Genomic DNA, 22,570 nt, shown 5'->3' on the forward strand with positions numbered 1-22,570 from the left:
TCCACCCACACATCATTAAAGATGGTTTATCAAGCCACAAGTGGTGGTTCTTCAGTCTTGCTTTTAACATATTTGGCTTATGTTTTTTGGCTTGGGTGCATGTGTCTCTGTGTGTGGGTGTGTGTGGGTGTGTGTTTGATGTCAGAATGAAATCTTGAAACTAAACTAAATACTTACCCAGTTTTTTTCCCTCTATGTTTACCGTCTCTTGATCTTCATGCCTGTTCTGTAGCTTGTGCTTTTTTTTTGTTCTTGTTTTTGTTCCTCTCACTTAGAAGGTTTTTAGCCATCATTAATCTTCTAAGTTTTGTTGATCAGAGAAACAATAATGCACTTCCTAATTAAAACACTTGTGGCCTTACTGTTCTGTAATCTAATATTTCTTGACTGCGATAACAGTCAGTCCCAATGCTAAGATTTTCTGTTCTCTCCCAGCTTGGCTCCATTCTGTTCAGAACTCTGCAGTCAGTGACCAGAAACCAGAAACTGAAGCACCTCTGGCCGAGACTCTGTCTTTGGGCAGCAGCAGTGCCGGCAGCAGCCTGCATGACCAGGGTTACGCTGCCTCTGAAGGTATGGCAGAGGGCGAGGACTCGGGCATGATCAGTTCTCCCTCCGACACCCAACCCACTTCCCCCGATGGGAGTGTGTCTCTGGATGGAAGTAGTGGGTGGAAACCGGCGGGGCCAGTGCGAGATAGTTCCAGTGAGAGCGATGAGGGATGTGCCACCTGGGGATCAGTACACAGGTAGAAAAGGGAACCAAGAAAGTGGGTTGGGCAGTTTAAATGAGACTCACAACAAAATTATTTCTCATATTTGCATATAAAGAATTTGACTAAAGTTATATTCAAGATGGTGGGACTAATTAAGAAATCTGCATTTACTTCATTTATCGACCTGACTTCTTTCCCATACTTATTAATCTTATTGTCAATATTAGCTCATCTTCTCTAATCCACTGAGCTGCCCATTTAAGCTAGCCTAACTGCTATTACAACAAACTGTCACAGTTTTATCCAACTTGAGTTTGACAAAGTTGATATTTGTTACTGAGCCAGCAGTAAAAATCAAGAGCAGTTCCTACCATATTATATTTGAGTCAGCTTTGCATTCTGGGCTTTTATAGTTATGGTTTTAGGCCCTCAATCAAAGGTCTGTGAAAAATCAATGCTGCTCCAGATCCCTTTTCACATTTTAAGTTGTTTTGAAAAGCATACGCTCATTTACCCAGACCAGGGATCTTGGATTGTTGCCCGTACTCAGAGAAATTTTATGAATCCAGGTTCTGGCCTGATGTTGCCAGCTCTTCATTATTCCAGGAAACCACTATAACTCAGTTTTCTCAGAATTATTGAGGAAAAGAGGACCCGTCCAAGTCTCTTAGAAGATAAATTCTATTTGGGTTGGCCTTCTTGATGCAATTTGTTATGGCTAATATGCCACTAACCCATGAGAATTCTCTGTTGAACCACTGAAGAGAGTGCAGGAAGTTTGAACTGTGGTAATAATATCTTAACAGCTGCGTGTTTCAAAGCCAGCAGACTCCAGTGAAAATAAAATGTGACTTTAAACACTTAAAGTCTACACATATTTTTCCTCTACTTCTGAACTGCCTTTACCCTTTTGATTTCTTAGGCAGATTACTTAAGCAAAGGGTGCTGAATATAACAGCAACACTAAAGTAATGGGTTTTACTATATAGTCTTTTCAGTAGTGACTTCTTTTTTATAAACGATAAGGGTCTCTACGTGATTATATTTACATGTGTATGTAATATACATGATGATGACTTCTTTTTATGTACCCTTCTCAGGCACAAAGACATCAGCCCTCAGTCGCAGTCAGTGATTTTGAAAAACAACTTTGAAGATGATCCAAAGCTCGCAGCTGAGCTCCATCAGACTTTGGCTGATTTTGAAGCAGACCTTGCAGGTAAAAGGGGCAAAAATATAAGCTACACTGAATAGAAATGTTTTCACTGAGATGTATACATCCAGCACTGAAATTGAAAAACAATTCCTAAAGGGTTTAACCTGTTGATCATCATAACACTACTGTAGCTGTAGCTGGATCAACTGAAGTAATCCTGTAAATGTTCTACACAACATAAAACACAACACTTCATGATACTCCACATGAAGGGACTTTTCCACACTAAGTGGATTACCTATTAAGACCTGGATCTGTCACTCTTTTGCAGACCATGAAGATGTAGTCTCAGCAAAAGAGGCTCCTTATACCATGTCTAGTGACAGTAATGAGGTTCCAGTGTCTGTAGTGGACTTGGATGTGCCAGTTACTGCCATAGATGAAGTACTGGAGGACTATGATCATAATATTATTGAACATGAGGTGAAGTCATTTACCAGGAAGGAGTCAGCTGGCAGCAAAGGTAGGAAAAACAACCAGTGCATCAGATTTAAAATGGTTTGCTGTTCTGTATTATGTTTACTACAATTTTTCTTCCCTTATCTTATCACAGAACATGGCTTTTGTCACAAGTCCAGAATGGAGCCCGAGAACAAAAACAACAATGCTTATACAGAAGCAGTCAATAATAAAAGAAACCATACAAATACTAAGGGCTTGTCTCAATCTGAGCAGCACACTAAACCAGCGGAGAACAAGTCTGTGTGTGACAGAAAGGAAAAAAAGATAAAGGAGAAAAAAATGAAAGAGATGAATCTCGTCGATAGCAACAGCGTGAAAGGAGATAAGCAAATATCGGCTGTTAAATCTAATGATGACGTGCACGAAAACATGAAGAGCGCTGAGATACTGTCTGACCCTGTGAGATATAATGCTGAGTCTTTTGAGAAGAAGAAACCTGATCATCCACCAGCAAGTCAGAAACCAGTATCTACGGAAAAAGATGAACAGACGCATAGGGTTTTCCCTACTTCACATAATAAAATTACTCGCAACGTCACATCACGATTTGGTATGAAAACCTTCACTGTGATCCCTCCCAAGCCCTCTGTTATAAACACTGCTAAAGAACAGTCAGGTGTTCGATTTACCATTGGTGCCATTAAGATCGACGATCAGGGAAACATGGTGAAAGAGGGCATCTCCAGGAATAATGTCAGTAGGTCTTCAGAGTCACAGATCAATTCTGATGAGGGTTCTCCTCTTCTTGGGAAGGCCAAAGCTTTTTGGAGCTCAAATGAAAGACAAGATACTCCTGTGAACCCCAGCAAAGATAAAGCTGAGGAGAGCAAAAACAAACTGAAAAGTGCTTCTACAGCAGTCACAGAAACTACACTGAAGACCAGTAACACAGAGTACCTGAAATCAACACAGAGTACAGTTTCTAAACCTCCAGAGAGAATCCAACCTAAAGAGGTGGTGAAAGAAGAAACTAAAGAACCTATAAGGAATGTCAAAGTTCTAGACAAAGGCTGTGTTGAGGTGGGGAGCAAAAGTTCAGTACCCAAAAATGTTCAGCCCCCAGCTGACAAACCTACCATTCCTCCTTCAATACTTCCAGACTTGTCCTTCCTCAGACCGCCCAGGCGAACCTCAAGCCAATATGTAGCGTCTGCCATCGCTAAACACCCCCCAAAGACCTTAGTGAAACCCAGCTATGTCCCTAACAGCCCTGAATGCTCTGCTTCCCTGAAGACACCGACTACTGACCTCCATAAATCAGGTCGATCGATGCAAGTTAATCCGCGACAATCTTCCCTGTCGTCTTTGTTAGAGAATAAGGAGAATGGCTCTAATTCTGCAGTCAGGTATCCTGGTCCTCAAAGATCTACAAGCTACCCAGAGTATATGTCAGATCAACAGAAAGATTTTAGAGAAGCAAACGGGGGTGGATTTGAAAATGGTGTTGTAGCCACCAAAAGAAGTTCTGATATGTTGGAAACCAAACCAGCCAAGAATAATCACGCTGAGTTGAGTGGATCCACCAACATAAAAGTAACTGCCAATGACCAAGGTAATGTCAAACAAAGTCAGCTTGGAGGTCCGAGCCCAGCAAAAAGCAATGCCCTAAACTCATATATCAAACCACCAACAGCCCCAAAGACCATATCTCAAGGACAGACAAACGTAAGTAAACCCTGGATTATACTGTTAATATTACAACATACGAATCTTGAAAATATACTATAAATAATTGTTTTTATAATTCACAGAACTCAGAGGAGACAGCTTCAAAATCTCAACTGCCTGAAACAGTGTCAGACAGCAGTGTGACCCCAGGATCTCCAGCTGTGACGGTGTTTGGGCCAATTAAAAAGTTCAGACCAGTGATCCATAAATCTGTTGAGAAAGAGACGTCTCTGCACAGCAGTCTGATGGAGGCAATCCAGACAGGTGGAGGCAAAGACAGGCTGAAGAAAGTGAGCTCAAGATAAAATGATTTGTAGGATAGCATTTTGCCCATCTATCTGGTTTCATATGTTCATCTAAACAAGCTAGGTAATAATGTTGGCTGATTTTCTCCTTTTTATTGCCTTGTTAGATATCAACTTCTGGCCCTAGCTCCTTAAAGAAAGGGCCTTATGTTGAAGAGGAGAATGAGAGGTCTGCTCTTTTGGCTGCCATTAGAGCCCAGAATAACACCGGCAGGCTGAAGAAGGTAAAATATTATCCTAACAGCTAAGAAGTATCATTGATCTCTATATGCTGATATCCAGGGTGGAAGTAAGAGGGATGTGATCTGAAACATAAAAGTATGAGTTATTATTTTAACATTTATGCATTTACCTGCATGTATAAAAAAACATTTCCTTATAAATATCTAAAATGCTGTTCTTTTTAGCATGCAGTTACAATGCTTCTCAGCCCCATAGATCACCATTTGGATGCAGATTAAGATGTATCCAGTATACAGTTATTTAATATCCACAGAGCATAACTCCTAATATTATCTATACCCTGTGATTTCTGAGTGCCATTTGCAGGTCAAATATCCTGTATGTACTTAATAAACATCAGCATGTTTGAACTGTTGTTGTGAGCATGTTGCTATGCTAAATGTAATACATAGCAAAGCTGATAATATCATTTTATGGTGTATGCATATGGTTTTACACAGTACGAGCATGTGTACCCGTTACATTTACAGTCAAAAAGAGCTTAAATTAGAATGTAAATGCTAAACACTTTGTCTTGTGTTATTAGTTCATTAGCAGCTTACACTGCAATGCAGGTTATGCTAGCACATGTGTCTATTTTCATCCATCCTTTTGGAAAGCATTCTGTGGTTTGCTCACATTTGCGTACCCGAGTGGAATGAAAGAGGCAGAAAATGTGCTACTGCTGCCGAAACATCTGTGGCTCTATTCTGGAGGTTCCCTGCCAGATCTGGAATCTCTGGAATGCTGTATGACTTAGTCGGAAAACAAAACTGTTGTACTTCTTTGAAAAGGAGGGTAAACAGACTGAATATGTATATTAAATGGAGTTATAAAATAAGTAATGAGTGCTCATATAAATTTGAATGTCTCTAACAAAAAAATAGAAAAGGCTTTGTTTGGAGGCTATCTTTCTAGCTATGCATCAGGTGTATCAGGAGTGTGTGTCAGAGACTCATATGGGAGCAGCTGTCCTTCCATATGGTTACATGTCTACAGTTACCATTGTCTCACCACTCTGTGTAACAGGTCAAATCTGCAGCTGCCCATGAGCTTGAGAAATTCAGAAAGTTGGCATCTGAAGAAGAGAGAAGCAGTCCAAGCTCTCCCTCTTCCCCCGAGAATTTGACCTGCACCTCTCCTCTCTTTACACACCCACCACCTCCACCACCACCACCGACGATTGCACCGCCACCTCCTGCCCCTGTCTTGCCCCAGGGTAAAACTAGCTCTGTGCCACATTCGAATGCGAACGCCCCCAGGAACCCTGCTCTAGCCAGGGAGGCTATGCTGGAGGCGATTCGCTCTGGATCTGCGGCTGAGAGGCTCAAAAAGGTAAAACTATTAAAAATATATAGAGAAGTTTACAACTCTGAACAACCTTTGTTTGCTTTATATTAGCAGCAGTTTCGTGAAAAACATCTTTGGTCTGGTTTCACACAGCTTGCCTTGCTGGAAGACATCACCGGCACTACAAAGATCTCCTGCGGTCTAGTAGCCAGGAAACTGGAAATGAGTTGCAGATTGTAACACGTACAAAGACAAATCTGACAGCCATACTGTACTGCTCCATGAGTATTTTCGAGAGGATAAAGTTCAATTTTAGGTCAGCAGCTATGGAAAAATAAGACTTCTGAAACGCTTGAATTGTTATTTTTGCCCTGTTTTTACCAGAAAGGAACAATAGTAGCGAATGAATAGCTTCAAGAGGGCGAAAAGTCAAAGAACTCTCGATCACATGTTGTTTTGTTGCCTCAAACTGTTCCTGTCATTATCACAGTGGAGAAATAAAATGACATGTTCAATTTCTTTCAACTAGGTCGCAGTTCCCAAGAAGACGGTTCAAGTGAACGGCAAACTGGGAACGATCCAAGCGAGCTCCTCAACAATCCCTGAGCAGTAAGAGGGGGAGCCGGCATCACCACAACAAGAAATAATAGATTAAGTGTCATCTTAGTTTCTGTGTTTTGCCATAGTGCTTTTACAGCAGGTGTTTGGGGAAAAACTGTTTGAGTTGCATTTTCAATGAATGCTGTCTGATATATTTTTTTGCACTGCAGAAATTGTGAAAAATCAAGTAAAAATAAATAATTCAGAATAAGATTCACACCTCTTACTACTAATATTGGGCCTCATTCGTACATTGGTGTAGTTCTAAAAGGAACAGCAAAGCGGGGATGTAATTACTTATGAATGAGGAAGGATTTAAACATTTCTTCTAGCAAGAAGAACCTCACTGTGTTAGTAGCCAAACACCTGCAACATCTGTCTAACAAAGGGTGCGATAGGTGAAAGGTTTGCAGTTTATGTTCCGCTTTGACAAACAGTAGCTTGCTGGAAAATGTTCCTTTCTACCTTTGTAACATATTGCTGTTCGTAAATACATCCGCTGCCATCCACCCTTGAATTCACAAGGCGCAACTAGAGCATTGACATAAATCTGTGCCAATGAAAGCAAAATGTAATAGTATATGAGACTTTCATATCATTTTGTGTTGTGATCATTTCCATTTGCCTTTACCACTGTAGGTTTCAAATGCTTTATATGCCTAATGCTAAGTCAGTGTTATGCACATATTGTTTGTTTAAAAAAATCGATGTGAGGTGCAATAAGTTTGATCAGATTCTGGACTACTTCCTATTTTATTGTAACAATTAACATTATTTAAAACAAATTTTTTTGTATATTTAAGAAAACAGTAGGTCCGTGAGCAGTGCTTTAAGTGTATTATTTTATGGAGATCTCGTCCGTAATGCCAACTTCCACAGTTCAGGACTCTAAGGAGTCATATTGTAACAACTGGCTGGTGCCTGTTAGTGCACTGTGCTCCTGTTTAAGCTTCTAACCTTCATTTGTGCTGCTGTTAAAAATCTGTAGATGCTATGTTGTGATATTTCTGCCTCACGGTGGAAAACATGATAAGCATAGCCTTAACATTTGCTATAAATACATACTGTACATACTGTAGCTGAAATAGTTTTTTGTTTTTTTTGACATTTCAACATTTTGAAGCATTTTCATTAAAAACCATAAGAACGGTGATTCAATACAGATTTAATACAGATTAGTGTATTAAATCGATAAGATAATCTAAAACCAGCTTTAGTAAAGCTTATGTCATAATTTAAGCGTTATTGCATTTCTTTCTGCTCTGTAGGGGAGGTTTAGTGGGTCATAGCTATGAGTGAGAGCCATTAAATAGTTTGTATTAGATACGATTAAAGTCCATGCTGGATCATCGTTAGAATGAAGAAAAGCTTACGCTCCATATTCAGGTAAAATGTTTGCTGCTGTGTATTTCGAGACATCTTTGAGTAAAGGGGGTTAACTAGTTTTATAGACACTAACTTTAATTTGTGTTTACTTCATGCATGATGCAAAACCACACTTTCATTGTTTAATTTGATCCTCAAGAGCTTGTCTTTTTTGTTATTCTATAACTTCAGAGGTAAACTTTAACTTAATTTTGGGGGGAGCTATAAAATAAAAGCCTACAGAAGTGTATATCTTGTAAATCATTGCGATAGATTTGCTTTATTCCACTGACTGAGTGAACGTTTTTATAAGCTATTGCTTTTTATGTTTAAAGTGCACATTGTTTTATGGAGAAGGTTAATTTTGTTTACCTTTTTTTTGATTCAATAAATACATTTTGTAATCAAGCAAAAATGTACCTGCTACTGTCCTTTGTTTTGATTATATAAATGAAAATATGTGCCCCACCTCTCAAATAGTAATTAGACAGATGTTAGGTTTAGCAGATGGCAGCATGAACCTTGCCCTGGAAAGCATCCTACCCCACCTCCCGATGTGTCTGTGCCATTCCCAGCACTGTGGTTCGCTGGAAGACTGTGGCTATCCTGCAGTCCTTATGAAACATATTGTAACCTCTCTGCCACGCCACAGATGAGCTACTATTCCGGGCAGCAGCTCATGGCCGTGACTCATCACTATGTGGTCACACAAAATTACTCTCAAAGAACTTGAACCTTTCCTGTATTCCTGAATCCTGAAACATTAGACTTTGTGCCGCTTCACTCCCCCCACCCCTCAGATGCAAATGAATGATGCAAACATCCAGATTTTATTGCAAATTGAACTAGAAATGCATATTTTGTGCACGCACATCCTGGTTCGCCACAAGTGTCGTGTAAAAGCTAGCAGGATTTGAACACTGAGGCTTTTTAAATGCCTTCTCTCAAGGTGTTCCCAGACAGACACGTTAATTGAAACTTTCATGGCGGAGAAAAAAATATCAGAGTGCAGAAGGGTGAGCTCGGCCAAGAGAGAGAGCTGTAAATTCCTGCTGGGACCACAGACTCTTTAGTGGGTTCACATTCATGCTCGCTCTACAACCATTCTAATCCTCCTTACAAATATGTGAAAGGGTGTGTTTGAGTGGGTGGATGTCTGTGTCAGTGGGTGGGTTAATGCGGGTGATATTTTTGTTCTGAGCATGTACGTGTATTTGGGCTTGTGCCTTTGTTGCCGTTCCAAACCATTTTAACCAGCCTACCAACGTAAACACCCTCCAAATCAAGAATTACCAGAAGGTCACGCCACATAATCGAACAAAAATATAGTCATTCAGGTTTGACTCTGGTTCTTGATTTTATTCCTCATTGCTGGGTTTGCGTTTGTTAACCATTACATATTAATGGTAACATGTAGGCCTGAGCCTGTTAAGGGTTAGATTTCTGACAGCCTCCATGTTCACTAATGGAAAAGGGATCACAGACAGCACAATAAGTTTAAAATAATAAAATAAATAGCTAATAAGTACTAACCATGGCCTTATGTCCCTCCATAGTGGCCCATCCATAATCATGTGAGAAACTTTAATAAACACTTCACTAATTGCCTGGGTGTATATTACCCAGCTTTGTTAGTCTCGACTGGGCGACTTATGAGTGATGGACACGCTGACTATCAGCAGGGGTTGTGCTCTTTTTGTTTTCCAGTGTTGGCTAGTCTACTATGTATCTGATCAATCATTTAAACAAAAGGCCTGTGTGAAGCTGAATGTCTGATGATGTAAAATCAGCACAGTGTGTGTTTACTTTTTGCTCAAATGACAGACATAAAGCGAATGCTTTGTTGCATGCTTGTATGTCAGCGTGTGTAAGTGTGTGTGTGTGTGTGTGTGTGACTGGGTAGCTTCACAGTGTCTATTCTTTAAGTCCTGGTATATGCAAACAGCTCAGGACTGACGAGTTCTTGCAGTTCAGACTCTTATGGGGTTTTCCCATCACTTATGATTCAAGCTTTATGTATGCATAAAAATGAACTGAACACTGGTTAATTCCTGGTGGAGACAGAAGGGATGTGGCACTAGTTTCAAGTTGTTCTCTTTGATGCATTACAGTCTGCCTAAAAAGTGTGTGTATGTTTTAAAGTAGTTAACAGCCTACATTACAAAAACACACAAGCTAAGTTCGCAACTCTGACGTTGCTTTCAATAACATAAACACGAGAAGCTCTTATGCAATATGGGGAAACTCAGAGGGGTGAAAACACACCAGTGCTGAGAGATAACTCAGAATGAGATCTGACCCTCAGTTGTGCAATTTACATACCTTCCAGCTACTGGAGTTTTTGTTTCAGATTGTGCTTGTCAGAGCATGGCTCCAATTAAAAGCGGAGTCCTTAGCTTTAGGCTGCAGGTGTATCACTTTTATAGCACTCTTTACATGCAGCCACCATGGTTCACTATTTCAGTCCTGAGAAGTAATTTTAGACTTTAATCTGTAGGCCTAACACTGACATGCTGTACTGCTTCTTTTATTTCATTTCTTTATGTTTTGCTTCTAAAAAGCTAGACTTGTATTCTTGTATTTTTAAGGGATTTAGAGCAATAGCCCAGGCTTCAGTTTCAGCTTTCTAAGGGTCTTTTTAACTCAACTGATCTTTTTCAAAGGATTCTTTTTTGGTCAAGCCACTTAAAACTAACCAGATGAACAGTATCTGAAAATCATGTCCTTTTAAAAAAAAAAAAAAACCCAAACAAACAAAAAAACAAAAACAAAAAAAAGCTTAAGCAAAGATCTGACACAGGCCCTACAGGTGATCCATTTACTCTTCACTGAAGCCTTATCAGTACTGGTCTCAGCAGAAAGGTGTCTGTCAAGAAGCAGAGAGAAAAGGCTGAGGTATGCCAAATCACACAAGAACCGGACTAAAAATCAATGGCAACTGACCTTACGGAGTGATGAATCCAAATTTTAAAGTTTTGATTTAACTCATCATCCGATTTTGTTTACCATCCATCATCTGGCAAGCACCTGATTATCAACAGCTTCAGTTTTGAGCATGACAATGATTCCAAATGCACTGTGAATGCAGGGAGAGTATACTTAGATAGAAAAACACATAGCGGAACACTATCAGTCATGGATTGGCCTCCCCAGAACCCAGATCTCAATATATCATGTGGAATCATCTTCATGGAGAACAGACCAAAAGGCAGCCAACATCCAACGAAGAGCTTTGAATATCCTTCAAGAAGCCCATAGAACTATTCATGAATGCTACTTAAAGAAATTACAGGAAAAAGAGAGATAGTTCAGGTTTGGTTAAAGAATAAAGGTGATCATGTTAAATATTGACTTTCAGGCTCGTTGGAATTATAGAAACTCTGTTTTTGTCTTTTATTTTCATTCATTAAAGGGCACAAACGTTAGAGTCCCGAAACACAAGAAAACGAGCTACCCCGACAGCATGACGTTATGTCCGCACACAGCATTTCCGGCTCTATAATCCCCTCCGTGTGCTCCCTGACAGCAAGAACTGAACGCCAAGTTCTAGTGTAACATAGATCTCCAGAAACCACGGGAACCCTCTGAACACGCCCTCCCCCACTTAGACCTGAACGCCGCATTAATCGGGTCTCTCGTGTGGGCGTGGTCTAATATAAATGGGAGGCGTCGTTTGCGAGGGTGTGTTTGTAAGCGTGCGCGTGTGTTAGAGAGAGAGAGTCCTCCCCTAGCCGCATGAGATGACGAGTGCCCTGCAGTCTTTACAGTCACTGTTTTTGTGTTCTCCTCTCCTTCTCTGTCTCTAGCGGTTCACTCCGGAATGCTCACCAGCGTGTCCTGATCCAACGCTGTCGTCAGTCCCTTCATCTCCAGCCTGCACCGGCTCTCCGTGTCCGTCCGCGTGTGAGGGTCGCAGCCTGCCCGAGGTGCTTTCGCTGTAAGGTGGGTGCATGTTTCCGAGAGCATGCTTAGAATAGAATAGAATAGAATTCAACTTTATTGTCATTGCACATGCACAGGTACAGGGCAACGAAATGCAGTTTGTATGCTTCTCGTGCGTGTCAGAAGAGTGCTCATTGTGGACGTGTAGTAAAAGTTTAACGATGACACACGCCGTTATGAATGTTCGGGACATGTGCGGGACCTGTTTGACAACGGTGTGTCATTGAACTTTGGAAAGTTTATTCATTGCGCCGCTCTTCGGCAGTCACTTGAACTGACCATGTTGTAAACCTACAAGTGGAAAGCTTCCGCTGAAGATACCCCAGGCTAGGCTGGCCTGTCCTGAGGCGAACAGGCACGTCGAGAAGCCGTGCGTGAATCTCGTGCACTGAATCTCGTGCATTTCCCAAACCTGTCCCTGCGTTTCTTGGCATTCCAGTTTGGAATTCCAGGAGCCTGCCTTGTTTGTAGTACTTTGACAGCAGTCTGCAGTGGCCCTTTAGCCTTCTTTGTATCCAGTAGGACTCCAGCTCCCCGTGTCCACCTCCCCCTCTTCTCCTTTACACCCTTCCCAAGAGTTTCACCACTCTCGCCTTATCTCTTTATCCTTTTTGCAGCATTTACTCCGGGAGAGGGGAGGGAGAGGGGCAAAGGAAGTTGTTCCAGAGATACTCTTGTTGCCCCATTGCAGAGGTTCTCAAAGTGGGCTCCTGGGACCCCAAATGGGTCCTTGAGTGGGTTCCAGGTGGTCCAGGATAAAGTGAGAGAAGTATTTTGTTTTTAATGGGTTGTAACAGGTGTCACTTTAGTTGGAAGCAGAATCAATAATGCTCTCAGAGGGTGTAAGCTTCAATCCAGGCTCCATTATAGAGGCTGCTTAGTGTGAAAATCTTTAGGCACCCCGTCTTTGAGCTTTACCCCAAATACTTTGAATGCACAAGGGGAGCCTGTCTGTTGAACACTTCAATCTGTATTGCACGCTGTCTTTAAAGGCCGTTGCAGCACATATTAAGTCAACAGCCCAATATTTTGTCTGTTATACAATACTTTGAGAAACATGTTTGGTGATCACAATTTTAGCAGTGAAAGGATTAGTAAATGAGAGAGCCTGATCATTATCTAACTTTATGTGGAAAGGTCCTGACAAAGCAACTCTTCTTAGGTCCTCTAATCTGCCTTGTCATTTGGGCATTCGTCCAATCAATTTCTTTATTGGCTGCATGTGGTCTCTGCAGAAAGTTACATAACTGCCCAAATTTATGATTCTAGAGACTATTGATGTTGGCCTGTGTGTTTTGAATACAGATCAGTGTTCTCTCTGGGAATGTGGGGTGGGACCAGAGAGGGGCGCTTGGAGGCTGATGCATGACTGACTACTACTTCCTTTTTTTAAATTTTTTTTAAATTTCTTTTTTTATTAAAGTACTTCTGTAAATGGATTATTTGCAAACTTTGACTGTCTCGTCAAAATATGGACGATTCGCTTTTCTCTAAACTCAAACTCATCTGATGATCTTCAGTTTCCTTTCAGCTTCCTCTTGTTTAGCTATTATTGTATAAAATTAGTCAGCATTAAAGAAGGAATTGTATCTAGTTATTTTGAATACAACACAACATCAAGTTAAATCCTTCCAAAAAAGGCTGCTGTCAGCCCACTAATCCAGTTGTTGATCTATTCACCAAGGTGTTTGTGCTTCACAGACTGATTGACCTAAATGAGGCAATCAGATGAAGGACACTTTTGCAGCCATTCCATTTACAAACAGGTGGTGATAACATATGGAGCAGAACCTGTCAGGTGTGTTGTTGCTGGTGGGGAAAAACCAGCAATATGAGGCTGGCTTCCCTAGAATGAGCTCTGGGATAGCTCATTAACTCAGAAAAGGAAGACTTCCTAATTGCATTTAGTTATTTGCTAAGTTGATTCTCAAAGGAACTGGACTGTTAATTGAAACAAGGAAAAGACACATAAAAACAGCACGAAATTAAACATAAAACACCCGACGATCAATAACCAATGAACTTGTCTGATATATATATATATATATATATATATATATATATATATATATATATATATATATATATATATATATATATATATATTTATTTATTTATTTATTTATTTATTTATTTATTTATTTATTTTCAACCCTGGTTCTGATATTAAAAGAGAGATTCCAAATCCACAGCATTTAAATTTGGTAGCATGTCTTCAAATTATACTTAATATACCATTTCAGAACAAATACAGGTAGAGGGCAGTGCTGCCAACTCCTGATATCTTACTTAAGTTGCCAGTTGGTGCACATGAAATTGGGAAGTGCTTCTTAAACAGAATCATTATTACAAAATCTTGCAACTTAAAGGATCCTCGTTCCTGCCACCAGAGAGCCAATCAACAGCAGGACCAAACAAAAACATAAGCCACATTCCAGGTTATGATGTTCACAACTGTATTATGATGGTATGTCTACTTATTGTAGTCAAGCTGTACTGTACCGTGCAAAAGCCCTGAGCCAACCCTCATTTATATTTGGTAGGGAAATGGGTGATTTATTGAAATATATGCAAATATACATAGAAATGCATAATATAAGGCAAAAACAGTTAATACAATTCTCATGAACTTGAAAGTTGATGTTTGGCAACCTGTATTCATCATCATTACGGCTTGAATGAGGCCAATCCATGACTGGTGGTGCTGCTTTGTGGGGATTTCTTTTTCTTTTTCCTCTGTCTTGCTATGCTTTTAAATCTTAGCCCTTTCCCCCTGTTTCCCTTCCGTAAGAATAGCTTTTTGACAGCAACCCATCTACTGAAACCATTTCTAATGAGGCTTTAGTGAATAGCCGATGTATCAACTGAAGGGTCAGATGCATCTCTTAGGTTCTGTGTCAGGTCTTTGCTTAGACATGATTTTCAGATGGTGCTTATCTGCTGTAGATAGTGTTGTATGTCTTCTTTTTTTGTTTCTTCCCCCTCTTAAGGCTTGCCACTTCCTTCGGTCCTCTGTCTCCAGTTTCCTCAAATTTTATAAATTTAGTCCAGCTCAGTTTGATCTATATAGGACCAAATCACTGTATAACAACAGTTGCCTTAAAACCCCCTTGTTGTAACACCCTACAATGATACAGGCAAGACAGAGATGCCCCACCCACCCAAATGAGTAGGCACTTTGGTGGCAGTGGGAAGGAAAAACTCCCTTATAATAGGAGGAAACTTCCGTAGCAGGCTCAGGGAGGGGCAGCCATCTGCTATGACCGCTTGGGGGTGAGAGGAGGAAAATGTAAATGGTTAAGCCCAAGGGCTGGAATGAAAATGAGTGACAAAGTAGCTAATGCCCAAATAAAAACCTTGAACGATCTCTCAGAAGGCCTAGAGAACTATTACTCAAAACCATTTTAAAAATTAGATGAAGGTCAGCGCTCCTTGGAAGCAAATTGTAACAACATCAGGGGTAGCTAAAGAGATTTACACAGAACTGTAGGTAAGTGAAGTTGTTTTTCTTGGTTTATTGTCTTTAATGTGAGTTGGCATGATATTTGGTCAGATGAGTTGAGGAGTTGATCAATTTGCCTCTCTGGGCTGAGCTGTTAATGATGCAAAATATTTAGCATGCAGTAAAACATGACCAATTTAAGCGGTGTTTCAGCACAAGCTATTTTATGTCCCCGTGACCACTGAAAGTTATTGCTCTTTCCCAGTTTAGATGGGATCTTGGTCTTGATGAAATCGCTGCCAAGTGGTGAGACTTGGTTCTCACACAACTTTGAAGTGGCCTTATCAAGTGGCTGCCGCTACATATCGTTTCTATATCGCAGAGGTAAAGGTTCGTGATCATGGTGTCGGTCCACAAGGTTAAGCAAAAACAAAAAAAACTGTCAGATTTCACGAACCTTGTCAGAGAGGTAGCGCATGAGTAAAAGAAGGACCCATTACATTTTGGTGCAGACTTCGGTCACTTTTTGAAAACAATGGAATAAAGGGCATTGACCTCGTTGGGAATGCTCTCTCTAAATGCCCTTCTAGTTTGATTATTTTGTGGTCAAATCACTGCGCACATGGCAGCTGCCAGAGCTGCGGTTTCTTTCACCCCCTCCAGCACCAGTCCTGCTATTTCAAGTCCATGCTAAGTAAGCACAGGCATGATGGGGCATGAACTCTGTACAGCTACAAGCTGCCAAAACGCTGCTGACTGCACATATTCCAAAGAATTTTACAATAAGTTATACTTCAATCCCACAAGGATTCAGGTTTGTGTATTTCATAAGAATCTACAATGAGTTTGGTTCTGTTGCACATACTTTTTTTTTTTTTTTTTTGGTAATATCGTCTGCTTTGCAGTAATAAATCCAATTATTTCAAAGGCAAGACTTGAGTCTCGTTTTAAACTCGAGGCAATGGGTATCTCTGTTACTGCTGCTTTTATAAATGCATAGTTTCACTTGCTGTCCAAGGGGAAAATTAGCAGAGATATCCTGTTAACTGGTATTGGTGGTGTAAGAGCTTGTGGTCGTGCTCTAAGCAGCATTCCATCAGGTCTTGCGTCAGCTAACAGTCATTCAGAACTGGTTGGTCTGGGCTTATACACTGTTACCCCTGATACCCCCCCCTCCCTGATGCCATGACACCATTAACCCAGGCCTGCTCAGGGACCACAGCATAGTTCATGTTATTCCACTGACTCCGGATCTAAAAGCAGAGCAACTTTACCCTTTGTGCCAAAATGTTCAGCTGAGCTGTCAGTGATTAAAAACTATCTCGTGATGTTAGGGACAGCTTTTTGAGTTTCTGGACAAAGGTAAATTTAGACTCCGTTGCATAAACATGTGTAATTTATTTCTTTTTTTGGACTGTGTATACTGTTAAAATTGTATACATTGGATTGAGTGTCCCCGATTGCTTACAGAATAATGAATGCCTTGGTATCTCAACTATAACTGCTGAGTAATCGTGTTTTGCTTTGTGAAAAGTAATTTCTAAGAACCTAAACCCTTGCCAGAGGAAAAACTTTGTGGTGTTAGTCTTCCCCCCCCCCACCTCCATACTGTAAATATGGACCTGTATAAACCTGATTCTCACCACTTTCCACTTGTGACCTGAGGAGATGCAGTGCTTGCTTGTCTAAGTACAGTGGATAGAGTTTCTCACTGTCTGGTGTTGGCCCAAATGTAGCTGAAAGCCTGTGTGAGTGGCAAGAATGTTTCCTTTATTCTGCAGGTAACGAAACACCTACCTGAGCCCGTGGTCGCTTGGGTGCAGGTAATGTGCTGTGGTTGCACGGTGATGATGAAATGACCCCTCTTATACATAGTTACAATATTTAATTTTTGTTCTCACAGTGTACCCCATTGTCTTTGTCTAGGTGCAACCTATCTCCTACTTTTACTTACCATCTTTATCAGTCTTACTATGTGAGATGGAATCTGCAAAGCAAAATTAGCTGTCTTCATGAACTGCGTGATTAATTTTTTATTTTTCCCCTAGAAACTATCCCCAGCAAGAACTCTTAACAGTATTTGTGGTGTTAGTTATATCTGTTCTGGACTAAATCAGTGTCTTAGTCTCTGTTGTGATCTGAATGCCACACCATTGACTATGAACACATTTATTTTTCTGTACATTACTAGATTTTCTGCCCCTTGGTTTTCCAGTATTATTTCTCAGTCTTAAAAGGGATTAGGACTTAATGTGGTGTGCTTTGGTACTTATGAATAGGACTTATGTTAAGTCCTTGTTAAGGTAATTGTTTTTCAGACAGCCAAGTTTGTTAGCATTCCTAAGACTAAGTAAAATAAGTGTTATTCCCCTTTCCCCTCAAGTGGTCACGTAGAACTCAAGAGCCTTTCTGATTTGAGTTTTCATTACAAGGAAAGTTTTATTTGGGTTTGATGTTTTGTTTTTGTATGGAGGATGAGACCGTGTGACTCAGTTTTGGTTTTTATCAGCTTTATGGTGTGGCATTTCTTTGTATGTTACAGCGCTGTACAGTTAACGGTGTTAGGTGGTGGGAGCACCCAACACCAACTTGTTGTAAAGATGGTGTCATGAGAAGGCAAATACATCTAATGTAACCCCTTGGGGCCACCACTGCAACCAAGTTGAGTACAAGCATCGTCGCTCCCAAGCCTGGTCCATTCATCTATGCCATTGCATAAGACCAGTTCTCCAAAGCAGCCAAGTGAAATCCTCATCCAATTAGGCACTGTCCACATTTCCAAAAGGCTTTTCTCTCCTAGACTGGTGCCATTCAGCCTACCCCGGCATGACATCAGGCCCTCTCTTATAGCCCCACTTTACGCTGCTGCTCACAAATAATGAAAGCTGCCAATTAATGACTAATCAACATGTGCAACAAGAACATCCACTGAGAAGTGACTACCATCTGATCTGCTGATTAAAACAGAAGACAGAGATCCTCTGTTTAACTTTTTCTTTCCGTCTTTCAGCGTTGCATTGCTGTAAAAACCGCCAGCTCTGACAACCTTACTAGAAAGGCTTAAACATTGATAATTTCAGGTATTGGCAAGTGTCAATAGTTATTTGTGGGTTTAATATCTTACAATACATGCAGTGAATTATATTTGTTTAATAATGTTCAAGATATAAAGAAATTACACAGATTTAAAGATAAACCTATGGAGCCTAAGGTATCGAGACTAAATATCCAGCTCACTCGATTTACATTATGGTGCTGTATGTGTCGAAGTGCTCCACCCTTACCACTCACACTCTGGCATGTAATACATTTCTGTAGGTTGCCCTGTCATAGGACGGTTTGACAACATGCAGCTTTAAAAACTGAATATTATCACTTATGGTGTCTGGCTTCTTTAAACATACAGAAAAATGACTGACCTTCCCTCCCTCAGGGTTGGGTTACGGTCATTCCCTTCAGTGGGTTCTCCACAAGTCCCTAGACATGAGTTGGAGCTGTTCCAATTCTTGAATTGAGACACTGTTTATGGTCTGAAGCACAGGGGCTGAGACTGAGAGAGGGTTTGGAGAAAGGGGCGGTAGCTGTTACACTGCAGTATCGATTAACTGTGAGAATCGGAATGGGTAAGCTTGCCATAGTTATTGTACCAGAGTCTGATCTGTTCAGATTTAGAAAGTTGTATGTCAAACACCAACTTTGGGCTTCGATATGTATTCCATGTCAAGAAGGGGCATTATAAGAATTCTTAAAAACACAGAAACGAGCTGTAAATATGGAATTGTCATAATCACATCTGCTAACAGATCAATTGGCAACCATCTGGCAAATGCCAGTCGCAAAGGGAAAAATGTGTTTCTCAACTAGTTGGCAAGACTACCGTGGTTTGCAAGTCACTGACTTGTCTGCAAACACTCACCAGCTAGTCTCTAAGTGGTCATAAAACTGTGAAAGATGGACACAAATCAGAAATGGAGACGGGTGCTTTCAAAGTAAAAGTTGTGCTTTTGAAACATGTTGGCTGCAGCAGTCAGGGACAAGTTACAGCAAATAACTGCTCAGCTGATAGTTAGTGTTGATAGACAAATCAGCCACAGGCAAAGATTGCAAACTGCTAGTGACCAGCGCTATCAGCAGGAGGTTTTTGGTGCTGCAACTTCTTAAAGAACGATTTCAAATAGCGAATGGCAACAACAGTTGGGGAAAAGGAAAAATATATAAGAGGTGATTGTTATTGGGATGCCAACCAGTCTTTGGTCATTCATGGATGGATGGATTTTCTTTCTTCCTTGGTGATTATTTGTTTGGCAGTTCTTTAGAGACCAAAACCAATCCATCTATTTTCTGCCACTTATCCTAGTTGTGTAGATTTTGAATCTCTATTACTGCTAAAAAAATTTATTTATTAGTTTTTTCCAGCAAAAGTGATTTGGCAAGTACAGATTTGTGCAAAATAAATGTCTAAAGACTGTTTTTAAAAACAAAAAAAACAAAAAAAAAACTTGGTCAGGACAGTCACAATCACACAAAGGTCTCTCTTGTGACTATCTTATAAACATTACATCAGTCATTAGAGTCACTGCAGTGAATTCTTTTAACACCCATCTTTGAGCTATGACTTCACTTTAACTACACACCTCAAGACGGACACATAAGCCCCACCCAAAGTTCTCAGTAGGACAAAGATGGGCAATGCAGGCGTGCATGTAACCAAGCAGCAGTTATTACAGCTGCGTCTAAGGAAGCAGCAGGGGCTGGCAATAACTGGATGTTCATGATTTAATTCCAGAATGCTTTTCTTCAGTCTTTGAAGAAAAGCATATGTATTGGACTCGACTGGGTGGATGTGAAGATGCATTATAGAGTACGGTGTTTTCAGTATTCTTATTTTATCGATAAAATCGATTCATCGATAGCTGCAGCCCTATTGCTAACTGCCCGCTTTGTGTGACAAAAAATGTTGTCATTTATAACTTCCTCCTTAAGCACCAACTGCCAGTTAATTTGCCATCTGCTCAAATGAGAAACATTTACCTAAACGGTGTTCTTTTTCAATTATTGCTACTCTTGAAGTCATCAGTTACCATCCAGTAAAACTGTTTATTCTGTGTCAATTCTCTTAAGTAATGTTTGCAGTAGTAAAAAGAACTGAAAGACTGGGTTACTCTTGCTTACAGGGGCTCGTGCAGACAACTGCAGGACCCACTGACAAGTGGTTGTTTTTGTTATACTTTTTTTTTTTTTTTTTTTTTTTTTCCTCAGGTCCACTTGCAATCCACCTGAAACAATGCACATGTTCACCCTCTGATAAAATCTGTCCAAAGCAATCTGACCATTGCATACTAGCAGACTCGAAATATAATGGCGTTGTAACAAGTTACTTTTCTCTACCCCTCGGGTTAGAAGCGGACTCTTTCGTCAGGCTCTTGACACTTCCATTTGAAGATGTCGAGTGATGTCGACCTTGTTCCAGCTGCACTTTGTTGCAGTGATAGCCCAGGGCGGTGACAGGACTTGCATACATCCTAAAACAAGAGCTGAGTATCTCATGTACATGGAAATCAAGGACACGATCTTATGTTGTCTGCATCATAATCACAGGATTGAATGTCGAAGAATATAAAAGGGTGCTTCATTTTAATCTTACCTGGTTTGACTAGCATTACATGAAGTGTGTTAATATATAAAATATATTAAGGAGCCATGAATTTTATTTGGAAATCTGTTCCTGTTGTGTGCACGTTCTAAAACTAAACCTTTTTTCCAATAATCTTTAAATACTGACTTATTAAGCCGTCGAACATCTTTCCCATATTTTTCCCAGTGGGATGAGAGAGAATGAGTGAGGGAGAGATCAAAAGGTGTTCAATGAGTGATCAGAATCCCTGCAGGAGAAACAAGTGAGCTTGGAAAAGGAGTCCTGTGCAGATGTTGACTCCAGGGCATTGGTCTGTTTTAAGAAAAAGCACAAGAAGACCCTTTTAGGGGTTAAAAAGTCACCTTTTGACTTTATGATACCTAACTAGGAAGCTTAAAAGCTGTGTAAGTGTGTATTGTAAATGATTGCACACTAGATACACATTGATATTAAATCATATTACAAAGGACTGTATTGCCTGCGATTCCTCTGTCAACAGTGTGTGGAAAGAATGATCTCTGCGTTCCAGAGATGACTGAGTAGAGTTGAACAGCCACCTGTTAAGCTGTGTCCAGTCTAATCAGCTGGAATTAGGCTGACTGCGGTGAACATATTTTACAATTGTATACACAACAAGAGTAGTTGACACAGCTGAGTTACAGATCCGCCATTGAGCTCTGTGTGGCTTTAGTTTATCGTTTTTGTTGTGTGTGTGAGTGCGTTGGTTTGTTTTTCTTTCCCCAATAACGAAAGAGGTATAAAGTGATATACTATGGTAAAGTATTGAGTGTGTCACAGATCCTAGCAGGAAGCTATGCTGTGACTGGAATGGTAAACTAATCAGTAACTAACATGCTGACACAAAGCCAACACAAAGTAGGAAATACAAACTGAACAGACAGGTTGGCAGTTAATACAGAAAAACTAGAGCAAAGGGCATGAAGTTTATTTTTTATTTTTAAAGTAACTACTCAGAATCTTGTTTCCAAGAAAGGTTGTGGTATTATGTAAGACAGGGGTAGGCAACCTTTCTGATGATGAGTGCCATCTAAATTTTCCTCAAAGTCAGTGTCCCATATGATTGCATTAGCAATAAATTTCATAACGCTCTATATTAACAGTTACACACTATATAGAACCACTTTATAGAATTATATTTGTTCGCAGATGTTGGCAGCTATCAGCGAATAGTTATCAGCTATTTTGAAACCAAAAAAAAGACACTTTGTATCCATAACAAGAACTCCATAACAAGAAAAGGCAAATGCTATTTATGGTCTCCTCACAACAATGATAAGAAAAATAAACTGGGCCAATATGGCATGTTTGTTAATAAAGAGATACACAGAGTTAATGTGATCTTAGATTAATTCACTGCGTGTCGTGCCCAGGGCTGAACTGGGACGAAAAAAACAAAAACAAAACATTGGTCCATACACCTGAAAGTCCCAATTTGCGATGTGCACCGCTGGCGCGGGCATTTATTTTTTGTTGCACCTTCTCAGATTTATTCACTGCGTGTCGTGCCCAGGGCTGGAGTGGGACAAAAAAAATCGTCCCGGGCATTTTGACTAAAGACCGGCCCACCAGGTATTAAAGCCATAAAGCCTTTGAATAAAAACAAACGCTGTTGTGACAGTGATGTACAGTCTTGTTGGTATATGTATGATTTCTATACATTTTACATCAGATAAAAACTTTGGTTGTA

At 40.3% G+C, this 22,570-nt stretch overlaps 2 protein-coding genes across 12 annotated transcripts in view; both read left to right on the forward strand.

The window, feature by feature from the left end:
* cobl (cordon-bleu WH2 repeat protein) overlaps positions 1-8,258 on the forward strand; it is a 56,391-nt gene extending 48,133 nt beyond the window's left edge. For all 9 annotated transcript variants that reach the window (XM_084942811.1, XM_084942819.1, XM_084942817.1 and 6 more), the window contains 8 exons: positions 436-748; positions 1,816-1,934; positions 2,203-2,394; positions 2,485-4,058; positions 4,145-4,351; positions 4,474-4,590; positions 5,618-5,923; positions 6,408-8,258. In XM_084942811.1, the coding sequence (XP_084798937.1) occupies positions 436-748; positions 1,816-1,934; positions 2,203-2,394; positions 2,485-4,058; positions 4,145-4,351; positions 4,474-4,590; positions 5,618-5,923; positions 6,408-6,491 (2,912 nt within the window). In that variant the 3' untranslated portion in view covers positions 6,492-8,258. The remainder of the gene's footprint in view (positions 1-435; positions 749-1,815; positions 1,935-2,202; positions 2,395-2,484; positions 4,059-4,144; positions 4,352-4,473; positions 4,591-5,617; positions 5,924-6,407) is intronic.
* Positions 8,259-11,528: 3,270 nt separating this feature from the next.
* The window catches only part of grb10b (growth factor receptor-bound protein 10b), a 64,001-nt gene continuing 52,959 nt past the window's right edge, over positions 11,529-22,570 (forward strand). For 2 of the 3 annotated variants that reach the window (XM_084942786.1, XM_084942785.1), the window contains exon 1: positions 11,529-11,785. The gene's annotated coding sequence lies outside the window, so the exon portion shown is untranslated. The remainder of the gene's footprint in view (positions 11,786-22,570) is intronic. The other variant, XM_084942784.1, reaches the window with a different exon arrangement.

Source organism: Perissodus microlepis, chromosome 11 (assembly GCF_051167445.1).
Source record: "Perissodus microlepis isolate ML-2025 ecotype Zambia chromosome 11, ASM5116744v1, whole genome shotgun sequence".
Taxonomy (NCBI): Eukaryota; Metazoa; Chordata; class Actinopteri; order Cichliformes; family Cichlidae; genus Perissodus; species Perissodus microlepis.